The 25,005-nt window shown below is 40.4% G+C and overlaps 2 protein-coding genes across 5 annotated transcripts in view; one reads left to right on the top strand and one right to left on the bottom strand.

Annotated features, from left to right (window-relative positions):
* STK17A (serine/threonine kinase 17a) overlaps positions 1-24,796 on the top strand; it is a 63,744-nt gene extending 38,948 nt beyond the window's left edge. The window contains exons 3-7 of the mRNA XM_077810977.1: positions 3,084-3,228; positions 19,025-19,151; positions 20,547-20,595; positions 20,690-20,869; positions 21,802-24,796. Coding sequence (XP_077667103.1) covers positions 3,084-3,228; positions 19,025-19,151; positions 20,547-20,595; positions 20,690-20,869; positions 21,802-22,135 — 835 coding nt within the window. The 3' untranslated portion in view covers positions 22,136-24,796. The remainder of the gene's footprint in view (positions 1-3,083; positions 3,229-19,024; positions 19,152-20,546; positions 20,596-20,689; positions 20,870-21,801) is intronic.
* The window catches only part of COA1 (cytochrome c oxidase assembly factor 1), a 135,423-nt gene that overhangs the window by 24,513 nt on the left and 85,905 nt on the right, over positions 1-25,005 (bottom strand). For 2 of the 4 annotated variants that reach the window (XM_077810979.1, XM_077810981.1), the window contains one exon: positions 4,413-6,896. The exons of 1 other annotated variant lie outside the window; for it this stretch is intronic. In XM_077810979.1, coding sequence (XP_077667105.1) covers positions 6,843-6,896 — 54 coding nt within the window. In that variant the 3' untranslated portion in view covers positions 4,413-6,842. Of the gene's footprint in view, positions 1-4,412; positions 6,897-11,385; positions 13,494-25,005 lie in introns of those variants that run through there. One more of the 4 variants, XM_077810978.1, reaches the window with a different exon arrangement.

Here is a 25,005-nt window from a genome sequence, read left to right as displayed (position 1 = left end):
TCAGGATGTTTGTAGTTGTTTGATTTATAAGGTCCTCAAAACCTTAGGAAAGCCTAGACTCCAAAGGCAGCTCTCAGAAAGTGGTATTATTCTCTTCATTCCCCTCCTACCTCCGCTTCTGCAAATAACAAAAAATCGGGAAGGTGCAAGAATGTAGATTTCCAATCATGTCATTTGTATTCTCACTGATGCAGCTAATCGTTGAGTGCTCTGGTACCCTTGGTACAATCAATCTTCATCTCAGAAGTCTGAGGCAGAAGGCATTTTTGATGTTTCTTAAAAGTCTTAAGTAAGTACTCCACGGTTGAGAAACAGGTGGACATAGTGTATTTTAGTATTCCAGTATCTTGTGCCTTTCTTCATAATTCAGCCCATCACTATGGCTAACCCAGAGATGTGCCATCAAGACTTTCCAGGGAAGGCAGTAGGACTGATCAGTCCCTTATGTGTAAAGACCCAATCCATCTCCCAGTGAAGTAACAGAAGTCTTTGTATTGACTTCAAAAGGAAGTTGGCCTAGGCCCTTAATCTTCTGCAAAGCAAAGAAGTAAATTTCTAAAGAGTGGTCTTATGGATGGTGCTGATGAAAGCAAAGGAAATGGTGAACTTCAAAGGGTATGTCTACTTCAAGCTGAGGGGGGGCGGGGTATATGATTCTTAGCTTGAGAAGACATATTCAAGAGCTAGCTCTTATCAAGCTAGCATGCTAAAAATAGAATGTAGCTGCAAGAGCACAAGGAGCCGGAAGGGCTAGCTGCCCTGCATACGTATCTAGCATCTCTGATAGACACTTAGGGTGTCTGCTCCCTTTTGCTATTTGCACTGCTGCAACTGTATTCTATTTTTAGCATGCTAGTTTGACAAGAGCTAGCTGTTGAGTATATCTTCTCAAGTTGGGAATCACACCCCCAGCTCAGTGTAGACATACCCTATAGGAGCCTGGTGCATCACTGGATTTTCACTTTGCATTAATATGTTGAGAGCTCAGACTTTGAATATACTAAAATGAGAAAATCGAGCTTTTTATGAATTTTCATATTCTAAGACTTCCATAACTTAGTACCTATAAAAAAATAGAATCTAATAAAACAGCTCTTGGGTTTAAGTGCTATAATTGCTCTACATTTCAGTGCATAGATCTTTGTTTGGAAATACTCTCTTAATAGAGGAGGATTTTCATGTTAGTGTAACTGCAGTAAGGGGATATTTCTCCCGCTGACTGAGTTCCTGAACCTGCAACTTTTTTTTCTCTTCTGAATGTAAAAGACTATAGTAGGTGGCTAGCCATATTTGATGACCATATCTTTCCTACTACTTCACTTTCTTTTCTCTACAGTTTAGCTGACAACACCAGCAAACTGTATCCTTACCACTGTATATAGGGCCCTACCAAATTCACGGTCCATTTTGGTCAATTTCATGGTCATAGGATTTTTAAAATAATAAATTTCATTATTTCAGCAATTTAAATCTGAAATTTCATGGCGTTGTAATTGTAGGGCTCCTGACCCAAAAAGGAGTTGGGGCGGGGGGATTGCAAAGTTATTGTAGAGGGAGTTGTGTTACTGCTACCCTTACTTCTGCGCTGCTGCTGGCGGTGGCGCTGCCTTCAGAACTGAGAGCGGTGGCTGCTGGCCACGGGAGCCCAGCTCTGAAGGCAGAGCCGCTGCCAGCAGCAGCACAGAAGTAAGGGTGGCATGGTATTGTATTGTCACCCTTACTTCTGTGGTGCTGCCTGTAGAGCTGGACTCTCAGTCAGCAGCTGCCACTCTCTGGCTGTCCGACTCTGAAGGCAGCAGTGCAGAACTAAGGGTGGCACGGTATGGTATTCCTACCCTTCTACACTGCTGCAGACGGGGTTCTGCTTACAGAGCCGAATGCCCGGCCAATGGCCACCACTCTCCAGCTGTCCAGCTCTGTAGGAAGTGAAATGAGGGTGGCAATTCCACTACACCCCCTAAAATAATCTTACAACCCCTCTGCAACTTCCTTTTGGGTCAGGACCCCCAATTTGAGAAATGCTCGTCTCCCCCATGAAATCCGTATAGTATAGGGTAAAAGCACACAAAAGACCAGATTTGGTAGGGCCCTAACTAAATATCTTATAATTTTGTGAGAAACCTATAAACAGACAAAACAGAATGCCAAGAATGGTCTGCATAAATCATGGTTTAACAGGATTTGCTTAAGCCGTCATCTGCAAGTTGGTGATACTCTCATACAGAGTTCTCCATTAGTTCCTGTAAGTCCTAGTATGCAGTTGAAGATTTTTAAAATCCTTTTTTGGTTTGTTTTATGTCTGATAAGACTTAATCTAGAAATTAATGGCTTTAAAGGCTCATTGTAGACTAACTAGACCCTTTTTTATTTTATAGTTCATTGATCTAATCAGTTGTGTAAATTATGCATGTGTCTTTAATTCACATTGCTTAATCAGATGTACATTTTAATCTCTTTTAAAAAATAATTCTCTATAAAGAGAAAAAATTTACTTTTTAATAGGCACTTAATGTAGTCAGATATTTTTTGAATTTGTAGCCTTATTTTGAAATATAAATCTTGTACTAATAATTATCATTCCAGATTGCTTAGTCCAGTTGTGAATAAAGATTTTTTTTTTTTACAGGAAAAAAAACATAGATAATGTCAATGGAGTAAAAGAACAGTATTGTAGAACAATAATTCCTTCTCCTTGAGTTCCATTGCTATTACTATTGAGAAGAGAAGACTACAAATCCCTAACACTACATAATTCTAAACACTTGACATTTTCACTGATGTATCAGTATGTAATTATCAGGGAAAATTTGAGCCTATCTACAAAGTTCATTCACTCACTCTTGCCATCTTTAAATGCTCAGACACTATGGTGAGCATGCTGTTGATATAGAGAGATGATACCACGATATTGAGAGAATTCGCTTGCCAAAAGTGCTTGCTGTAGGCAAGCAGAACTTTGTAAGGCTGATGTGTAAAAGTCTTTCATTCTAAAGAATAGTAAATACTACCATAACCAGAATAGAATGAGTTGGACACAGTGTCATTTCTTTTGAAATTAAAATGGATTTTTTTTTCTTCCATAGTGCTGCTGGAGGTGAAATCTTTGACCAGTGTGTGGCTGAAAGGGAAGAAGCCTTCAAAGAAAAAGATGTTAAGCGGCTTATGAGGCAGATTTTAGAAGGAGTTTCATTTTTACACAGAAATAATGTAGTACATCTTGACTTGAAGGTAAGTGTGTGTACTTTTCTCATGGAGTATGTCCACACTGTAATAAAACACCTATGGCTGGACTGGGTCAGCTGACTTGGGCTTGCATGAGGGACCCAGAGCCCAAGCTCCAGCCTGAGCCCAAATGTCTACATTGCAGTTTTATAGCCATGCAGTCTGAGCCCTATGAGCCCAAGTCAGGTGACACAGGCCTTTGATTGCAATGTAGACATACCCATAGTTAGTTGTTAATAGATGCTGACTCAGTGCTATAATGCCTTAGTAATGCTAATTTATAAATAAAAACAATGTGCATATACGTCTATGCACTTCCCAAAGCGCACAGTTCACCTTTTGGGGGGTACAATAGATATTAGCAATTTTGGCCTTACATAATAAGTTTCTGAAAGTTACAAGTGTCTATGAAATATGGATCTAAAATTGCTAATATATGTTGCACAACCAAACAGATAAAGTTTTTAACTTACTGTTGCTAAAAACAAAGCTAAGCTTCATGCAGTGCTCCCTCATTAAAGTGGAATTTAAGTATTTTTTGTGCTCTAGTAACATTTTTAAAAAGTAAATGGACATTTATATAGACCTAGGTGACAGTTTGTGCTTTGTGAAATTTGGAAAAAGTTGGTTAAGAAATTGAACATAGCTGTAACTGCACTGAAAATAAATATACCATTCCAGTACTAAGTGCTCACAAAAGGCTGCTAAGCAGCTGTACTTGGATTCATATGGACTGATGCATTGCATTATGATACTGCATTTGACAACTAAGTATTTTAAAGAAACTTCAAAAGCCACTTAAGTCAACATTTGCCAACTGTTGTCATTCATTAAGAAAAGATTGATGTATAAACTGTAGTAACTGCTGGCTAAGGCTGACTTCAGGTTGAATTGTTCAACCATGTGATAAAACCTTGACTCAGATTAGGTTTCTTTGGTCAAGAAACTCATTTATGGTTCCCATGGCAATTATAAACTGGTACTTTTTCTGCATAGGTAGTATCATTTTGCATTACTATATACAGTCTGGTGCTACCAGACAGATATTTCTGTGGGAGTTTCAGAGTAACAGCCGTGTTAGTCTGTATTCGCAAAAAGAAAAGGAGTACTTGTGGCACCTTAGAGACTAACCAATTTATTTGAGCATGAGCTTTCGTGAGCTACAGCTCACTTCATCGGATGCATACCGTGGAAACTGCAGCAGACTTTATATACACACAGAGAATATGAAACAATACCTCCTCCCACCCCACTGTCCTGCTGGTAATAGCTTATCTAAAGTGATCATCAAGTTGGGCCATTTCCAGCACAAATCCAGGTTTTCTCACCCTCCACCCCTCCACACAAATTCACTCTCCTGCTGCTGATAGCCCATCCAAAGTGACAGCTCTCTACACAGTGTGCATGATAATCAAGTTGGGCCATTTCCTGCACAAATCCAGGTTCTCTCACCCCCTCACCCCCCTCCCAAAAACCACACACACAAACTTACTATCCTGCTGGTAATAGCTCATCCAAAGTGACCACTCTCCCTACAATGTGCATGATAATCAAGGTGGGCCATTTCCAGCACAAATCCAGGTTTTCTCACCCCCCCACCCCCATACACACACAAACTTACTCTCCTGCTGGTAATAGCTCTTCCAAACTGACCACTCTCCAAGTTTAAATCCAAGTTAAACCAGAACATTCGGGGGGGGGGGGGGGTAGGAAAAAACAAGGGGAAATAGGCTACCTTGCATAATGACTTAGCCACTTCCAGTCTCTATTTAGGCCTAAATTAATAGTATCCAATTTGCAAATGAATTCCAATTCAGCAGTTTCTCACTGGAGTCTGGATTTGAAGTTTTTTTGTTGTAAGATAGCGACCTTCATGTCTGTGACTGCGTGACCAGAGAGATTGAAGTGTTCTCCGACTGGTTTATGAATGTTATAATTCTTGACATCTGATTTGTGTCCATTTATTCTTTTACATAGAGACTGTCCAGTTTGACCAATGTAAATGGCAGAGGGGCATTGCTGGCACATGATGGCATATATCACATTGGTGGATGTGCAGGTGAATGAGCCTCTGATAGTGTGGCTGATGTTATTAGGCCCTGTGATGGTGTCCCCTGAATAGATATGTGGGCACAGTTGGCAACGGGCTTTGTTGCAAGGATAAGTTCCTGGGTTAGTGGTTCTGTTGTGTGGTATGTGGTTGTTGGTGAGTATTTGCTTCAGGTTGCGGGGCTGTCTGTAGGCAAGGACTGGCCTGTCTCCCAAGATTTGTGAGAGTGTTGGGTCATCCTTTAGGATAGGTTGTAGATCCTTAGTAATGCGTTGGAGGGGTTTTAGTTGGGGGCTGAAGGTGACGGCTAGTGGCGTTCTGTTATTTTCTTTGTTAGGCCTGTCCTGTAGTAGGTAACTTCTGGGAACTCTTCTGGCTCTATCAGTCTGTTTCTTTACTTCCGCAGGTGAGTATTGTAGTTGTAAGAAAGCTTGACAGAGATCTTGTAGGTGTTTGTCTCTGTCTGAGGGGTTGGAGCAAATGCGGTTGTATCGCAGAGCTTGGCTGTAGACGATGGATCGTGTGGTGTGGTCAGGGTGAAAGCTGGAGGGCATGCAGGTAGGAATAGCGGTCAGTAGGTTTCCGGTATAGGGTGGTGTATATGTGACCATTGTTTATGAGCACTGTAGTGTCCAGGAAGTGGATCTCTTGTGTGGACTGGACCAGGCTGAGGTTGATGGTGGGATGGAAATTGTTGAAATCATGGTGGAATTCCTCAAGGGCTTCTTTTCCATGGGTCCAGATGATGAAGATGTCATCAATATAGCGCAAATAGAGTAGGGGCTTTAGGGGACGAGAGCTGAGGAAGCGTTGTTCTAAATCAGCCATAAAAATGTTGGCATACTGTGGGGCCATGCGGGTACCCATAGCAGTGCCACTGATCTGAAGGTATACATTGTCCCCAAATGTAAAATAGTTATGGGTAAGGACAAAGTCACAAAGTTCAGCCACCAGGTTAGCCGTGACATTATCGGGGATAGCGTTCTTGACGGCTTGTAGTCCATCTTTGTGTGGAATGTTGCTGTAGAGGGCTTCTACATCCATAGTGGCCAGGATGGTGTTATCAGGAAGATCACCGATGGATTGAAGTTTCCTCAGGAAGTCAGTGGTGTCTCGAAGGTAGCTGGGAGTGCTGGTAGCGTAGGGCCTGAGGAGGGAGTCTACATAGCCAGACAATCCTGCTGTCAGGGTGCCAATGCCTGAGATGATGGGGCGCCCAGGATTTCCAGGTTTATGGATCTTGGGTAGTAGACAGAATATCCCAGGTCGGGGTTCCAGGGGTGTGTCTGTGCGGATTTGATCTTGTGCTTTTTCAGGAAGTTTCTTGAGCAAATGCTGTAGTTGCTTTTGGTAACTCTCAGTGGGATCATAGGGTAATGGCTTATAGAAACTCGTGTTGGAGAGCTGCCGAGCAGCCTCTTGTTCATATTCCGACCTATTCATGATGACAACAGCACCTCCTTTGTCAGCCTTTTTGATTATGATGTCAGAGTTGTTTCTGAGGCTGTGGATGGCATTGCGTTCCGCATGGCTGAGGTTATGGGGCAAGTGATGCTGCTTTTCCACAATTTCAGCCCGTGCACGTCGGCGGAAGCACTCTATGTAGAAGTCCAGTCTGCTGTCTCTACGTAAAAGAATAAATGGACACAAATCAGATGTCAAGAACTATAACATTCATAAACCAGTCGGAGAACACTTCAATCTCTCTGGTCACGCAATCACAGACATGAAGGTCGCTATCTTAAAACAAAAAAACTTCAAAGCCAGACTCCAGCGAGAAACTGCTGAATTGGAATTCATTTGCAAATTGGATACTATTAATTTAGGCCTAAATAGAGACTGGAAGTGGCTAAGTCATTATGCAAGGTAGCCTATTTCCCCTTGTTTTTTCCTACCCCCCCCCCCCCCGATGTTCTGGTTTAACTTGGATTTAAACTTGGAGAGTGGTCAGTTTGGATGAGCTATTACCAGCAGGAGAGTGAGTTTGTGTGTGTATGGGGGTGGGGGGGGGTGAGAAAACCTGGATTTGTGCTGGAAATGGCCCACCTTGATTATCATGCACATTGTAGGGAGAGTGGTCACTTTGGATGAGCTATTACCAGCAGGATAGTAAGTTTGTGTGTGTGGTTTTTGGGAGGGGGGTGAGGGGGTGAGAGAACCTGGATTTGTGCAGGAAATGGCCCAACTTGATTATCATGCACATTGTGTAGAGAGCTGTCACTTTGGATGGGCTATCACCAGCAGGAGAGTGAATTTGTGTGGGGGGGGTGGAGGGTGAGAAAACCTGGATTTGTCCTGGAAATGGCCCAACTTGATGATCATTTTAGATAAGCTATTACCAGCAGGACAGTGGGGTGGGAGGAGGTATTGTTTCATATTCTCTGTGTGTATATAAAGTCTGCTGCAGTTTCCACAGTATGCATCCGATGAAGTGAGCTGTAGCTCACGAAAGCTCATGCTCAAATAAATTGGTTAGTCTCTAAGGTGCCACAAGTACTCCTTTTCTTTCTGTGGGAGTGTTAAGTTAGAATTTCCTGAGTTTTCTGCACAATTTTTGATGATGGAATTCATTTTTCAATGGTGGAAAGTTTTTGTTGGTGTGTGTGGTTTTTTTTTTTCTTCAAAATAAATACCATAGTTTCTTGTCTGGTTTTATCGAGATTATTGTGGGTTGTTGGGCAATATAATCTTTAAGTACAGAATGATCAAATGAAGACTGTAAATGCAACTACTTGGTAAATACGAATGTAGAAATACTATAAAACTACTTCCAGCCTACCCAGAAGTAGCTTAGTTATCTGCATTTATATATTATGCATTCTGATAGGCTTAACTTGTCTACTGTACAGCAAAATCTGATATAATTTGTTCTGGGGATAGCAGCCAAAAATGACAGGGGAGCATGAGAACTCAGGAAGATTAGCCAAAGAGATTATTGGGTCCAAGAGACCTTGCCATGTCAGACACAGAATCTGTCCTGGCATACACCTTGAATGAGTACCATGCTATTTTAAATTCCTAACAGAAAATAAAATACTTTTGATTTTGTTGATACCTGGCTGTCATGTTGCCTAACCTTTTGTCTCTGAGGAACTGGTTTTACACTCTCTTCCCTAGACTCAGAACACGTCTTTAGTAATATCCTACAATAGAATAACTTTAACTTTGCATACAGTGTTGCCACACACATTTTACCAGAACAATAATGACCAGTAAATTATGAATTTTCAGATTATTCCTAACGGCATACTTGGTATGAAATTTATCAGAATCTTGTAAAAGGGTTGAACATAGGGGTATACAGGCTGTCACACATACTAAGTTTTTTGAAATCTTTTAAAGCAGAGGAAATTTGATGACCTGATCTCAGTGATGTGGATGCAGAAACAGTGAGGCCACGTAATGTGGTTAAATGTGAAGGCTGCATCTTATTTGCCAACTATTGCCAAACTGGCAAAACTACCTCAAACTGGCTGGTAAGGTGGTTCTAGTTTGGGTCTCAACTGGAACCAGTACCCTCCCTCAGTCCTCAGCCCAGCGAGGGACCCTGCTGGATGCCTGAGTCCAGACCCACCTCCTCTGTTCCATGCCAGAAGTAGAGTGGTTGAGATGAGAGGAGTCACAAGCTGTGCACGACAGAGGCATACAGAATTACCATGCAATGTGACTGCCCGGCACCAGATCCCAAGCAGTTACTGGGTTACTTAAGGCTTTCTCACCACCTGCCATAGTTGCAGCAGTTGTAATTTAAATCCCAAATCAGATCTTCTGAATGTTGGATGGAAGGTGGAAAAAAATCATTTGGCGATCTTCCATTTTTGCCATATGAGAAAATATGCTTTGACCGCAAAACTGGTGAACAGCCTAGTCCCCAGCATCATAGGAAATCCAGCATACCAGTTTAAGTGTGGGAAAAGTGGAGCTGAAACAGGGAGAAGACAATGGCTACCCTACCCAAGTAGCAAACTGTATCATCCACCAGATGGGAGCCAATCACCTGACCCTGCTCCACCCCCATCCCTCCAGTGGCATTGGGCAGGATGCTCCCCAGAATCTGGGCCCAGATGACCTCCCCATAACCTGTGGCACAAGGAAGTGGGGGAGGGGAGGTGGAGAAGACCAGCCCTCAAACAGTGAGTGTGAAGGCATGGTGGGGAACAAAGGGGAAGGGTGATGTGGAGCACTTCTTCAGCTGCTCCCTTTTGAAATCGTTCTCTTCCCCCGCCAGACTCCACTGCTCCTGGCCCCACCCCCAAATGGGGGTGAGTATTTATAGCACCATGTAAATCAAACCCAAGTGAATTGGAACTTTTAAGATTTGTCTACTTGTTTATATCTAAGTGAAGCAGCAGCATAAGAACACTTAAAAAATCTCTAGTGTAAATGTCTTCTGAGGGTTTGTGAATGCTGAATATTAATTTTTCTGCTATATTCTGTTGCTACTGATTTTGTTTATCTATACATTACTGCACTTTGTAAGTAATGCTACCAGCAAATTTAAAAGTCTTAAACTGAACAACATTGAACACACAATGCTGTCCGGAAGCTAGTTTATCAGCTAAAACAGATGTCTCACAATATTTACTATCGGAGATGCATCCATATGGCTGTTTGATCCTGGCCAATCTGATTTTCTTTCTAAATCTTTATTCATTTTATCTTTGGGTTTGGTGTTTTTTGTCTACAGTCCATTAACTCCAAACTCTAATCCCAAATATAAAAAAATAAGTCATCTGTCCCAATAATCATTCAGTGGATACTTATAGTAATCAGTAACAATGTAAAGAAACAGTTTCCTCTCTGATCTCTCGTTTTTAGAGTTTTATAAGACTCAGAAGGACTGATCAGATGAGTATATTTACACAAGATATACAATCCCTGTTATTTTTGCAGGTGTAAGCATGATATTTGGCCATATACAGTACAGTTGGTTATGTCATAATGTGACAAATTATGTAACACCATGATGGGGGGGTTGTGTGTCTGAACGTATAGTGTGGCCCAGTGGCAAGAGTCTGTGGGGCCAGTAATGGGGGAACCTGGCCCCTCCCTGCTCCATTGGGTTCCAACCCAGGACCCTGTGACAGGCAGTTCAAATGTGTGGCCTAGGGCCAGAGGCAGATTAGTGAGTAGATGAACAAAAAGCAAGAAGAACGCATCACAAAATTAACTTGTAAGTGTATTTGAATTTTAATCTTCTAGTGTGCTGTTATACTAGTAAACTCTTTTGCATATTTTGTGAAAGTAATGAAGTCTTACTAACATGGATCCTTTTTTACTGTCTGTTAAGTCTTTGAAGGGGGAAAAGACCACTGTTCTGACTCCTTTTCTGGAGAGCTCCATAATGTCTCATTTCATAATATTGGCAAATGAGCTCTAGGTTAGTTTTTAACCTAACCAGGCAGTATGTTTGAAGATCCATTGACACCTTTTCCTTTGGATGGTAATGGTTTCCTAAGGGCATGCAGGATGGTCCATTTTACAAGCCAGAGATCTGGAAATCAAACTTGAGTTCTGTTCCCTGTTCTGCTGTTGATTACCATGTGACTTTGAACTCTCTCTTCCTTCATCCCGAAAGTGGGAACGATAATATAAATGGATAAATTACCCAGTAATTTAAAACACTCTGAGATTTACTAAGTATTACTAATTTGTTGGTATTTGGGAGACTTGCTTGCACAGAATATATTTGGCAAGCAGTGTCTCTAACTCCGATGGCCAAAGGGATAAATGAATCTGGCCTAAAATGTTTGCCTTATTCTAACACTAGTTTCATGTCTGGATCTCTGGAAGGTTTCCTTTCTTTTGTCTGGACCAAATAAAGAGCTTTAGAAAGATCTATCCAGCTTTTTGTGGTGGTTGACACCTCCACATTAGGTCAGACTATATCCAAAAGAATTTAATCAAAACATTTGTCTATATGTGACTGTTATTGTTACAGTTTAGAAGGATTGTCTCTGAAGAATCAAGTTAAACTCTAGTCAGACCAGTGTATGGCACTGACAGCCTCCTTCAAACCATGTCTTTCCCATGATATTTGCAAGACTTCCATTGAGAGACTAAATGCTGTTGCATTTTACACTGTAGAAAAGTCTAACTTTGAGTTGGCTTACCATGGGTTCAGAGTTGCCACCTGTCCCTCTTTTCCCCTGCAGGATTTGTTTCTTGTCCCACTGAGTGGTTGTCATATCCTGACTTCAGTAGAGGTTTTCTGCTCTTTTGTTAAAGAGCAAAATTCAGTGATGCAAGATTTTATTGACTTGAAGTGAAAGTAAATACATTGGGTCACAAACTTAGAATCAAACATCACAACATTGCTGTACTGCTTTTATTTTAATCCAGAGTTGATGGATAGGCTTAGGCTGAAGTTTTCTCTCCCTCTCCCCTGTACCCCATCCCCTTTATGCTGGATAAAAGATCCAGAGTAGTTTAAAGAGGCTTCCTTATTTTATATTGGTGTTTGGTTGATAAACTTAATCTCTGGTTGTGGGGATGTTTGTGGGGAGGGGAATTGTGAATGGAGAAGCACGTGGAAAAAGGAGAAAATGTAGGGAAGAAGGAAGAGAACCCAATCTGCGGAGGCAGGGGGAGAAGGGAGTAAGAAATGAAAACCTAGGAAAAGATGCACCATTTATCTGTAAGAAAGAAATGAGAAAACAGAGTGAAGTCAGGAAGGAAAAAGTTTAAGAAATGTTCTACATGCAGCACCATCCTTCATCCGCTGTTTATCTGCTTCTCCTGTCAGTGCTTTGGCACCTTCTTCTATTCATGAAATGCTGTCCCCCAAAACCACTAGCAAAATTACTGCAGTCTTCAGAACAGTGGTGTAACTCCATTCCTGCTATGCCTACCATAAAGTGTCTAATGCAGTGGCTAGGCAAGTGGCCTGTTATAAATGAAAATTAATCAGTCTCTTAGAATGATCAAATAACTGCATGAAACTAGAGTTCTTCTTAGATAAAGGTAAAGCATTATACACATGTTGTAATTATCCCCAAAAACAAGCATTAAACTCAAGTTCACAATTAAGGTTAAACTTAAAAAAAAATTCAAAAATGTTAAATTTGAAGCTATGAAGTCGAAATAAATTTAATCTGGGACTATAAATACTATTATACACAAATACTCGTAATTATTTAGTAATGGCATGGCATCACTACAGGGTAGAATTAAGGTATATAGGTACCCTACCTGCATTTCCATTCTTTTAAGCATAACCTTAACTCTGAATTTCTTGAGTTGGTAATGTTTGTTTACCTTTGAGTGAGTGATACGTAATCCACTTTATTGCCAGTTCAGTGTAGTCTTTATCTAGGAATATCCTTGTTTTTCCTTTTGAATATTAAAAACTTCATAGATGAATGTGAATCAAGAACCCCCATAGAATGTTTACCTGTGATATTTGTAATTATTTGAAGATATATAGTAACAAAATTTCAATCTTCTTTGAACTTTTAGGGCCAGATTCACCAGTACACTTTGCTTTACTTTGCTGAAACAATGCAAAGTGACCAGAATATACTGACCTCCATGTTCCCCTCCAGGCTCTAATTTGTACTTTGCTCAGGATTCACTGTCTTCTCTGAGATAGCTTGGCTTATCTCTGTTTTGAAAGCGGGCATCTTTGCTCTGCATACTTTTAGCTTCACTCCCATTGAGCACAATAAAAGAGGGCACTTCATGGTCTTCTCTGTAGATGAATGTTATTCTTCAACCCCGTCAGAGTAATTTTCAGTTACAAAAAATGGCATATTAATAACTATTTAATCCCTAATCTTCAAATGTAACCAATGTACAAGATTTCAGAGTTGTAACCACAGGGAAATTTTGAAGAGTCTGTATTATTCTGTTAAGACCCTTTGGGGCAAAGCAATGGTCTGACAGGGTGCTTAATTTATTAAAAGGACCCATTTTGAAATTTTTGGCTCAATTAATAAACTAATTTCCCTGTCAACACTCAAACTTCTTTTGGAATTCAAGTGTTAAGTTTGGGGAGGATAAGCTTTATTCTTCACAGATAACAGTGGTTGAATCCTTGCTTTAAGTGCAAAATTCAACTTAACCTGAACTATGGAACCATGACAGGTGCTGTCATAATATATAACAATGAAGGCAAAACTACATATTATGTCCTTGGCTTATCTACATTACCATATATTCCTAATGCTATTACGCATCTTTTGCCCCACTCTGCGTTGTAAGCTATGCCCATCAGTTGCATCCTGTCGTCAAGAAAAAATTTACTTTGTCCAGTGCACATTAGTGGGTCCCCAATCCTAATTGGGGCCTTTGAGTGTTACTCTGTGTGTGTGTGAATTAATTCTTGATTTTTTAAAAAAATATTTTATATAAGTTAATTGATATTTCAATAAGAATTAGATTATCTTGAGCAGAATAACTGTCCTGTTTGTAAAAAGCAATGGATGTCATTGAAGAGTAAACTTATTTTGGCAACTATACCTCACTTAATAAAATCCTGATGACTCTTCTTATGAGGCTTACAGTTTTCATGAAACATTGCCAGTAAAACTTCTCTCACTTAAATATTGCTTTCTCTGTTTTCCCTTTCATATAACAACTAAGTTGCCCACTGTGAGGTGTGTCTAAGGGTATGTCTACACTGCAGTCAGAAGTGTGGCTATCTCAGTGGCTCTCAACCACACCAGACTAGCCCTTTTAGGAGTTTGATTTGTCTTGCATATCCCAGAGTTTCACTTCACAATATTTATATTCCATAAGCTAGCAACAAAATCAGACCTAGAAATACAAAAGTTTCACAGCAATTACTTACTTTCTCATTTTTACCATACAGTTATAAAATGAGTCAATTGGAATATAAATGTACTTACATTTCAGTGTATAGTATCTATAGCAGTATAAAGAAGTCATTGTCCGTATGAAATTTTAGTTTGCACTGACTTTGCTAGTGCTTTTTATGTAGCCTGTTGTAAAACTAGGCAATATTTAGATGAGTCGACGTACTTTCTCAAAGATCTCTGCGTACCCCTCATTGAGAACCACTGAGCTATAGCCTATATAACCCTGCTGAGCTAGCTTTTTTTCTAGCTGGCTTGAATAACCATGGCAATAAGACCATGACAGCATGGGCTGTGCAGCCCGTATGGGACCCTGGGTATGTACCTGAGTGGCTAGCCCATTCTATTGTGCTGCTGCAGCTTCCCTGTTGTCATTTGACCTGGCTATTTCAAAGCTAGCTTGTGTACCCTCTACACATGTTGCAGCCACACCTCTGATTGCCATGGCATGGAGATCAGTATATATGCACATTTGTTTTTTTCAATACAAATTAGTACAGAACAAACCAGAATTATAAAACATGCTCCTGTACAGTGCCATAAGCTTCAGCGTGACAACCTAGTGCCACTTGGTGAGAGAATTTACTATTGATATATGCAGTGAACATGATCTGTGTATTGCCTTCTTTGTGCCAACTCACTTTTGCAAGAATGGAGGAATTTATTAAAGCTATTACAGTATTTAAAACTTCCTAAAGTGTCCTAAAAATGTAGCAGGCATAACTGGCCTGACCATTTTTAAACATGCTTGCATAATACTTTACTTTCCTACCCAATAACATAGCATCATAGAAGATTAGGGTTGGAAGAGAGCTCAAGAGGTCCTCTAGTCCAACCCCCTGCTCAAAGCAGGACCAACACCAACTAAATCATCCCAGCTTTGGCTTTGTCAAGCCAGCCTTAAAAACCTCTAAGGATGGAGATTCCACCATCTCCCTAGGAAACCCATTACAGTGCTTCACCACCCTCCTAGTAAAATAGTTTTTCCTAATATCCAACCTAGACCTCCCCCACTGCAGCTTGAGACCATTGTTCCTTGCTCTGTCATCTGCCACCACTGAGAACAGTCTAACTACATCCTCTTTAGAACTCCACTTCAGGTAGTTGAAGGCTGCTATCAAATCCCTCCTCACTTTTCTCTTCCACAGACTAAATAATCCTAGTTCCCTCAGCCTCTCCTCGTAAGTCATGTGCTCCAGCCCCTGATAATTTTTGTTGCCCTCCGCTGGACTCTCTCCAATTTGTCCACATCCTTTCTGTAGTGGGGCCCAAAACTGGACACAATACTCCAGATGTGGCCTCACCAGTGCCGAACAGAGGGGAATAATCGCTTCCCTCGACCTGCTGGCAGTGCTCCTACTAATACAGCCCAATATACCGTTAGCCTTCTTGGCAACAAGAGCACACTGCTGACTCATATCCAACTTCCCATTCACTGAAATCCCTCGGTCCTTTTCTGCAGAGCTGCCGCTTAGCCAGTCAGTCCCCAGCCTGTAGCAGTGTATGGGATTCTTCCGTCGTAAGTGTGGGACTCTGCACTTGTCCTTGTTGAACCTCATCAGATTTCTTTTGGCCCAATCCTCCAATTTGTCTAGGTCACTCTGGACCCTATCCCTACCCTCCAGTGTATCTACCGCTCCCCCAAGCTTAATGTCATCCGCGAACTTGCTGAGGGTGCAATCCATCCCATCATCCAGATCATTAATAAAGATGTTGAACAAAACCGGCACCAGGACAGACCCCTGGTGCTCTCCGCTTGATATGGGCTGCCAACTAGACATAGAGCTGTTGAGCCCAACGATCTAGCCAGCTTTCTATCCACCTTAAAGTCCATTCATCCAATCCATACTTCTTTTAACTTGCTGGCATAAATACTGTGCGAGACCATATCAAAAGCTTTGCTAAAGTCAATGTATATCACGTCCACCGCTTTCCCCATATCCATAGAGCCAGTTATCTCATCATAGAAGGCAGTCAGGTTCATCAGGCATGACTTGCCTTTGGAGAATCCATGTTGACTGTTCCTGATCACCTTCCTCTCCTCCAAGTGATTCAAAATGGATTCCTTGAGGACCTGCTCCATGATTTTTCCATGCACTGAGGTGAGGCTGACTGGTCTATAGTTCCCCGGATTCTCTTTCCCTTTTTTTAAAGATGGGTACTATATTTGCCTTTTTCCAATTGTCTGGGACCTCCCATAATCACCACGAGTTTTCAAAGATAATGGCCAATGGCTCTGCAATCACATCAGCAAACTTCCTCAGCACCCTCAGATGCATTAGATCTGGCCCCATGGACTTGTGTATGTCCAGCTTTTCTAAATAGTCCTTAACTTGTTCTTTCACTACTGAGAGCTACTCACCTCCTTCCCATACTATGCTGCCCAGTGCAGCAGTCTGGGAGCTGACCTTGTCTGTGAAGACACAGATAAAAAAACGATTGAGTACTTCAGCTTTTTCCACATCATCTGTTACTAGGTTGCCTCCCCCATTCAGTAAGGGTCCCACGCTTTCCCTGACCTTTTTCTTGTTGCTAACATACCTGTAGAAACTCTTCTTGTTACCTTCACATCCCTTGCTAGCTGCAACTCTAATTGTGCTGTGGCCTTCCTGATTACACGCCTGCATGCTCGAGCAATATTTTTATAGTCCTCCCATGTCATCTGTCCAAGTTTCCGCTTCTTGTAAGCTTCCTTTTTGCATTTAAGCTCATTGAAGATTTCTGTTAAGCCAAGCTGGTCGCCTGCCATATTTGCTATTTTTTCTGCACATCAGGATGGTTGTTCCTGTGCCCTCAATAAGGCTTCTTTAAAATTCAGCCAGCTCTCCTGGACTCCTTTCCCCCTCATATTAGCCTCCCAGGGGATCCTGCCCATCTGTTCTCTGAGAAAGTCAAAGTCTGCTTTTCTGAAGTCCAGGGTCCGTATTCTGCTGCTCTCCTTTCTTCCTTTTGTCAGGATCTTGAACTCTATCATCTCATGGTCACTGCTGCCCAGGTTGCCACCCACTTCTACTTCCCCTACCAGTTCTTCCCTGTTTGTGAGCAGCAAGTCAAGAGGAGCACGGCCCCTAGTTGGTTCCTCCAGCACTTGCACCAGGAAGTGCTCCAACACTCTTCCAAAAACTTCCTGGATTGTCTGTGCACTGCTGTGTTGCTCTCCCAGCAGATGTCAGGGTGATTGAAGTCCCCCATGAGGACCAGGGCCTGTGATCTGGAAACTTCTGTTAGTTGTCCGAAGGAAGCCTCGTGTACCTCATCCTCCTAACATTTATCCGCCACGACCATACCACAGTACAGAATTAGCCTGAAGATTTTGGAGAGGGTTAATGTGCAGATTCTAGAACCACCAGCAGTTGGTTGGCTGATGCTTGCTTCTTTCTGTTCCTTCCCAATTCACAGATTGATCTGGGGGCAGAGGTGAAAGTAAGCCGGTATGCTCCAGTACGGTGTACCGGCAAGAGCCGGTGCACCGTACCGGGGCAGCCTGGCTTCCCCAGGGGGGCAATTTAAAGGGCCTGCGGCTCCCAGCAGTGGCTGAAGCCCCAGGCCCTTTAAATTGCTTCCAGAGCCCCGCTGCTGGAGCCCTGGGGTAGTGGCTGCGGGGCTCCAGTGGCTATTTAAAGGGCCCAGGGCTCCCCTGCTTCTACTGCCCCGGCCCTTTAAATAGCCACCGGAGCCCAGCCACTGCTATTCCAGGGCTCTGGGGGCTATTTAAAGGACTGGGGCAGTAGAAGCAGGGGAGCCCCGGGCCCTTTAAACAGCCCCCGGAGCTCCGAGCTGCTACTGCTACCCCGGTGGGGGAGGGGAGAGGGCACTTACCTTACAGGGTGGGCTGGGGCTGGCTCTGACCCCCTCAGCTCCACCCCTTCCAGGGGCCAGAGCTGGCCCCAGCGTACCGGTAAGTCACTCGACTTACTTTCACCCCTGTCTGGAGGGTCTTCCAGAAATATAGGAACCTGTGACTGAGTGGATTTCATGGGACCCAAAGATCAACCAGATGGGGACTGTGAATAATGTGATCTTTTGGAAATATCAGTGACAAACATAAGTCAATCTTTGCAAGGAAAAGAGGAAAAACTTATGAAAACGAGTATTCCTGACATACTTATTTCATCAAAACCCTGAAGATCCATAGTCTTGGTCTCCATGGTCCCCTAAGCCTGACTTTGGTAGTACTCAGAAAATATTTTACCATGGAACTTCTTTAATGATTAGAAACATAATTTTGAAGGATGACAGACAAGGAATTCATTACTACAGGAGAAAACACACGTTTATGCAAGGTTAGCATTTGACTTACATGTTGATTCTTAAAGTAAACAGTCCAAGTGCCTGAAAAATTTAACACTTTATGTTCTTGTAGATAGTAAATTTAAATGTTCTAAAATAAAATGTTCTTTAGTTCTAATAGCAAAAGCAGAATTGAGGTCGGTCAGTCACAATAGATAAAATTGCTGTATCTCAGAACAGACTGTCCGAAATAACTAACATGCTTTTTTATATCTTTAGAGTTGAAGACACTGAAATAAAAAGTGTCTTAAAATGTCAGTGTCTTCTAATAAATTAGAGCTCCACAGTAATAAAAGCAAGTAAGTGATGGCAAAAATATTGATGGAGTCTCTACATATAGATGGTGTTAAACTGTAGGTACTGGTGTATTTTTAGAAATATCCTAGTCTGAGAATGGCAGATGTTTGATTTCTCAGCCATACAGATACCATCCTACTGTTGGAGTCTTATTTTCCAGTGTAAGTCCTTGACTAATGGAGTCTTAAAAAAAAAAAAAAAAAAAGTGCTTTTTTTTTAAATGTGCTGAAAAATGCATCCTCTTTATTTTTGTGCTCAAAACAGAACTGCACTCCTACAATACTATAGTCAAGTATAGATTTGAGTGCTTAAAAAGCCTGGTCATTTCTTTGATTCTTTTGTTTTTCAGCCCCAGAATATTCTGCTAACTAGTGAATCTCCCTTGGGAGACATTAAGATAGTTGATTTTGGCCTTTCCAGAATACTGAAAAGCAGTGAAGAGCTAAGAGAAATTATGGGAACTCCTGAATATGTGGGTAAGTACAGTAGAACCTCAGAGTTGCAAACACCAGAGTTACAAACTTACCAGTCAACCACACACCTCATTTGGAACTGGAAATACGCAATCAGACAGCAGCAGAGACAGAAAAAAAGCAAATACATTACAGTAACTGTGGTAAATGTAAACTACTAAAAAAATAGTTTAAAAAAAATTGACATAGTAAGGAAACTGTTTCTGTGCTTGTTTAATTTAAATTAAGATGGTTAAAAGCAGCATTTTTCTTCTGCATAGTAAAGCTTCAAAGCTCTATTAAGTCAATGTTCAGTTGTAAACTTTTGAAAGAACAACCATAATGTTTTGTTCAGAGTTACGAACAACCTCAATTCCTGAGCTGTTCATAACTCTGAGCTGCTTCTTTGGATTTGATGTTGTCTGGAAGTAATATTTACAAAAGAAAGGAAAAACCTTCAACTTTAGACAATCATAATCCTATAAATTACTCTGTAACAATACAAAAGATGGATGCCTTTACCATTTATACAGATCCAAATGCTAGAAGATAGTGTTTCTGTATGGCATCATTAGACATTAATAGAAGTCCAGTACAAATACAGGATCATACGAAAAATCTTAATACATTAAATTATAGCTTTAAAGTGAAATAACTGGAGCCACTAATACCCTTGCCCTTAGCATTTTAAAAACTATAACTTGAACTTATTTGGCAGGAACTTATGTTCTGTGAGTGAAAAACATTTGTCTGCTTTGTTTGCAATCTATAGTATGAGCTGGTCCCTGAGTTTTCTGCAGTGCTGTGGAAATGGGGAGACAATTAACATCTGGCTGTAGAACGAATATCCTTCTGGGAAAATGGCTTTTCTGCCATGTTCAGTAGTGAGATCCGCACTGCTATTGGTAGCACATTCATTAATGCTCTGTTAACTGATCCTGGGCCTGGGCGGTGGAACCAAAATGTGGATTTTTATTGCTGTTCACTCTAAACTCTAAAATTTTTAGAGCTGTTCACTCAGAGTGCTTACCAAACTGACATGATAGGAGATAGCTTTGTAAAAGTCTTCCCTTTCCACAGGAGTGGAGCTAGCAATGACCACTCACATTCTGAATCATTTTACTTGCTAGTAGGAAAGATTAGCCAGTCTTAGGTATTCAGAATCCTATAATTTGATTTTTACTTTTTTAAATCTGTTACAGATTTTTAAATTTAACTTGGTCCAGATTTTCTTTCAAATGTTCTTGTCATATTTCAGATTATGCAAGATGGGCTGCATTGTTAAGTCTTCGAAGTTTCCTCTTTTTGCATTGTAATATTGGCTTGTAAAGTATGACTTTGCATATAAATGAGTAAATATAGATTTCTATTTGTTCAAAATAGAACTAGAACTTACCTTATGCTTTTTTTTCATAATAGCACCTGAAATTCTGAGTTATGACCCAATCAGTACAGCAACAGACATGTGGTAAGTGTAGCCTTTAATATTTACAACTTTTACGAAATTGAACTTAGTGTTTTTTACTTTACTCTTTTTTTTTTCTTTTTTTTTTTAAATTTAGGAGCATTGGAGTACTAGCATATGTCATGCTAACAGGGGTATCGCCTTTCTTAGGAGATGATAAACAAGAAACATTCTTAAATATAGCACAAATGAACATAAATTACTCAGAGGAAGATTTTGACCTTATATCAGAGTCTGCTGTGGATTTCATCAAAACCCTTTTGGTTAAGAAACCTGAGTAAGTTCAGTAAAAAGTAGTCTGTTCCAGAGACTAAATGAGTTCAAAATACTGCTACCAGCTAAAGCATTGTCTGAGTCATTCATAGACTAAAGATGGTGTAAATGTCCTGCAGTAGAACATTAATTTGCACTTCATTATGTATAACCACGTTTTGTGTCTACAAAAAGGCACATTTCCCATTTCTCATAAATGAATGCTGTAATGAGTCTTGTATTGCTAAGCCTTCATTATTTATTACAAAATACACTATACTTGGCAAAAACTAAATGAATAAAGTAAAATGTGTAGTGTAGTATCTTTGCTCTTTTGCAAAGTTAGTGAGTTTGCAGTTAACTTCCAAGCCTGTGTGGTTTAGTGACGTGTTTTGCTGTCTTTTGTTGGACTGACTGTTAGTCAAATATATTGTTACTTGTGAACTGAGCAGATTTGACCTGGTTGCCATTGGAAGGCAAATATGAAGCCCCACAATGCTGCTTCTGTTCTGAAAAGTATCTGTCGCACTTTATGTATTCTTCCCGTTGGCTCAGCAACTGTCTGCATAGTTCCCTCGGACGAACAACAGCAAGGATGCAAGTATTTCACAGCTTGGTATAAATCGTTATGTGTATAATTAGACTGCTTCTCTCTGTTTTATATTTCATTGGATTTGATATCAAGGTATATAAAACAAATAGACTAGAGGATGTAAAACCCTCAGCTATTTTACGGTGCGGCTCTTGCTCCTGATTTTTTTCTTTACAATTGGTGGATATTAGCACAGTTTTGTAAATCCATTCCATAGCTGATCTGTCAGTCCTATTTAATGCAAAGTCATATCCCGAGAAAAAGCTGTTTAATCTTTCTAGTTCTTATCCGAGGTCTCGCGTTTAGTGTTCCTCTTTTGACACGCCTTCTGACATTCTTTTGAATGAGCCTTCTTTTCTCTATAGGGAACGGGCAACAGCTGAAGAATGTCTGCAACACCCATGGCTAGCACCAAGTGATATTCCAGCCCCTGTGTGCAGCATGAAGAGTACAGCCGATGAGGTAAATACTGTCATCCAAAAAGATGGAGATTCTGCCTCTGAAAATTCTACAGATGCTGAGAAAACTGAAGGAGAGGAATCAATAGTGACAGAGGAACTAATTGTAGTGGCTTCGTATACACTGGGACAGTGTAGGCAGTCAGAAAAAGAAAAAATAACTGAGCAGAAAGCCATTTCCAAACGGTTTAAATTTGAAGAACCATTGCTGCAAGAAATACCAGGAGAATTCATTTACTGAACTGTATGGGACTTTGTAGCTGTAACTTAAAGGGAATCGTTCCTCCAAAAAAAAGTTCATGTCCAAGTGAATCTCGCATTGATGTGCAACCAACTTTCTAGGTAAAAAGGAAAACGTTGATGAAAGGCAGCTAAGAAAACCGTGCCAAGCTTTTAACTTCATAGGATGCTTAAACAAGACTTCCAAGATGGCTGACAGGAGTGCAACAGCAATTATGGCTTACTTTCTGAGTTCATATTGTTCTTGATATTTGATTTATTCATACTTTGTCTTCAGATAGCAGGGAATACTTACTAGCTGTTCATGTTCTGGAGAAGCTGATGGTATGAGGAGTTTCATCAATGACAGAAGAAATGCTAAAAGACTCATTTTTTGATTAATTTGCCATTAGATGTAAATGCACAGGGCCAGATTGGCCTGTGACATTCCTTTTTTTACATTAATATCACCCAGTGATTTCAGTGGCTAACTTCTGATTATTAAGAATGGTGTGAGAAGAGTGAGGCCAACTGAATCTACACAATTTTTTTTTTTTTTTAAATTATGAATTTTGGAGTTGGGGTTCTTCTGGAAGAGTCATTGTGACTACTTCTCATTCCTCTAATTACCATCTGTGGAGGAGAGAAAGTTCGTAAACTCAGTTGTGTGACCCCATAAGCTGAGGAAGGAACACTCCATTACCTGAATAGAATAAATTGAGGTCTGAGAAGCATCTATCCTTCAGATACAGGGTAAGGTAGTATATCTATGACTGGACAAAGAGTAGGATTGGGCAGCTGTATCGATGTGACATAGTTGTCAGTGAGGATGGTCCCTCTTTAGGATAATTTAGGGACCAACTTGGCAGCAAACTTCTGGCAGGCTCTGTGACATACAGATGCCAGGACCTCAGATTGAGCCCTTAATTTTCTGAGATGTTTCGATATCAGTGCAGTTCCAAAGTTCCATTTTTTGTGTAATTGAAGTTTACTGCTATTATCTCATGTACTGTTAACTGTTCAACTATTTATTTTGTTTCCCCATGTTGTTCACAATTCCTTGATAATAAATCCTTTATAAAGTTTGCTTGCTGTGACACCACAAATAGGAACTCTCCTAAATTAGATTCTTCATTTCCACAATACTCCAATTTTTTTTCTACTCTCATGCAACACAAACCAGAATGTGCTTACCATTTAATTCTTTGGTACTACCAACCCGAGGTTCCCAGTACCAAGTGCTAATGTCAAAAATTCTGTCTTCACACAAGAGATAAATGGTAGTTTACTAATAAGCACAAATAGGTTTCATTACAAATGTTTGTATGAGGTAGCTGTTAATATGGTTGTAATAAAGCAGGGAAGAGATGTTACATACATAAAGAAGAAAACGGCATGAAAAGCAGTGTGACCTAGCGTGAGAAGCTGTGTGTATCTTTCCTTAAGGGCTCCGAGCCAGCAGTTTGTCTGATTGCTTTCAGCAGAAGCCACATCAGGAAAATTGCATCTATAAACTACTATATTCCATCATACTTAGCTTGCTTTGTCCCTGTTGAATTATAATCTGAATATTCATGTAGATTGGGCAGCATCTCAGTCCGTGAAGACCTTTCATATAATGTACAGTAGTTGTGTACTCAAAACTGATCCGAACTGAATAACTCATTCATATTATAACAGTCAGGTGATTGATTTATTTGAAGCATTTAGAGTTGTACATTTGTTACATTAAGATTACTCCTCCTGCAAACAATACCCATCAAGCTTTTATATCATTAGAGTTAAGTTTTCAAGCAAGATTTTGGATAGCTATGGAAAAACTAATAAAAACAAAGTTCTAACAAAGGAAGGTTACTTGTGTCCTAGCCTACATTCTAGATTTGTCTTTCTTTTAGCTATGGAAATGACCAACAGTGGTCAGATTATGGCACGTTATTTGGTGAACTCAGTGCTTGATCCCCACCAAACATTGTTGCATGGATTCAGGAGTTGAAGTCCTCTCACAGTATTTTCTGTCCTTATACTTGGATCACGTGACCAAAGCAGCTGCATTGGTCAGGATGTGTCAACTTTCAAAACTCACATCAAGCACAACTAAAATGACAATTTCTCACCCACACCCATAGTGTCCAGGGAAATTTTAACTATTTTTTTACACTTCCTTGACTAACACAAACTGAACAGTAAGAATTAGATGTCTGAACATGTGCTTATACTCTAAATCTACACTGTCTAAAATAGAAGTTACTGAAGAGGGAACATCTGAATACCAACTAACAGTTTGTAATTTCAGTTCATGGTATTTCATTACATAATCATTTGATGCAGGACCCTTAAATCTATTTTAATTCCTGTGTGTAACTATACCATGGGCTGGTTAATAGCGAAGTTTCAGTAATACAGGTCAAGTGGAGCGATTGAGCTGCATATCTTTTGTCCTAGGCCTTTTAGTTTCTATTGTATGATAGTGAAACTTGAAAACATATTTAAACTAAATGAGTTGTGTTTGTTACAAGGCCAGCTTCCTTTGAATTGGCTGCTCTGAGATTTCCAATGTGCTGCATTTTTTGTTAACTTTTTGTGCCTTAAGGTGGATTTGTACAATACTTTTTAAAATCATTCTGAATTTGTATAAATGTATGTAAAAGTTTTGGTTTGTAAGTTATAAATAAAGCATGTTAAGTTGGTCTATATAATGGAAAAAATAAAGTTTCTATTAATGTATTATTGAAGTGCTGTGAGCCAGTTCCACACACAGCTGAAGCTTTCACAGTTATTTCTATTCCATTATAAATATGTACAGCTGTAACTGCAGTATTGCTATTGCTAAGGCATAGAAAGGATCTATTCAGATTATTTGGTATTAATGGTGTGTATTTCAGAGACTCACTA

This window comes from Eretmochelys imbricata, chromosome 2 (assembly GCF_965152235.1).
Source record: "Eretmochelys imbricata isolate rEreImb1 chromosome 2, rEreImb1.hap1, whole genome shotgun sequence".
NCBI classification, from domain to species: domain Eukaryota; kingdom Metazoa; phylum Chordata; order Testudines; family Cheloniidae; genus Eretmochelys; species Eretmochelys imbricata.
This window is presented reverse-complemented; position numbering and strand designations above follow the sequence as displayed.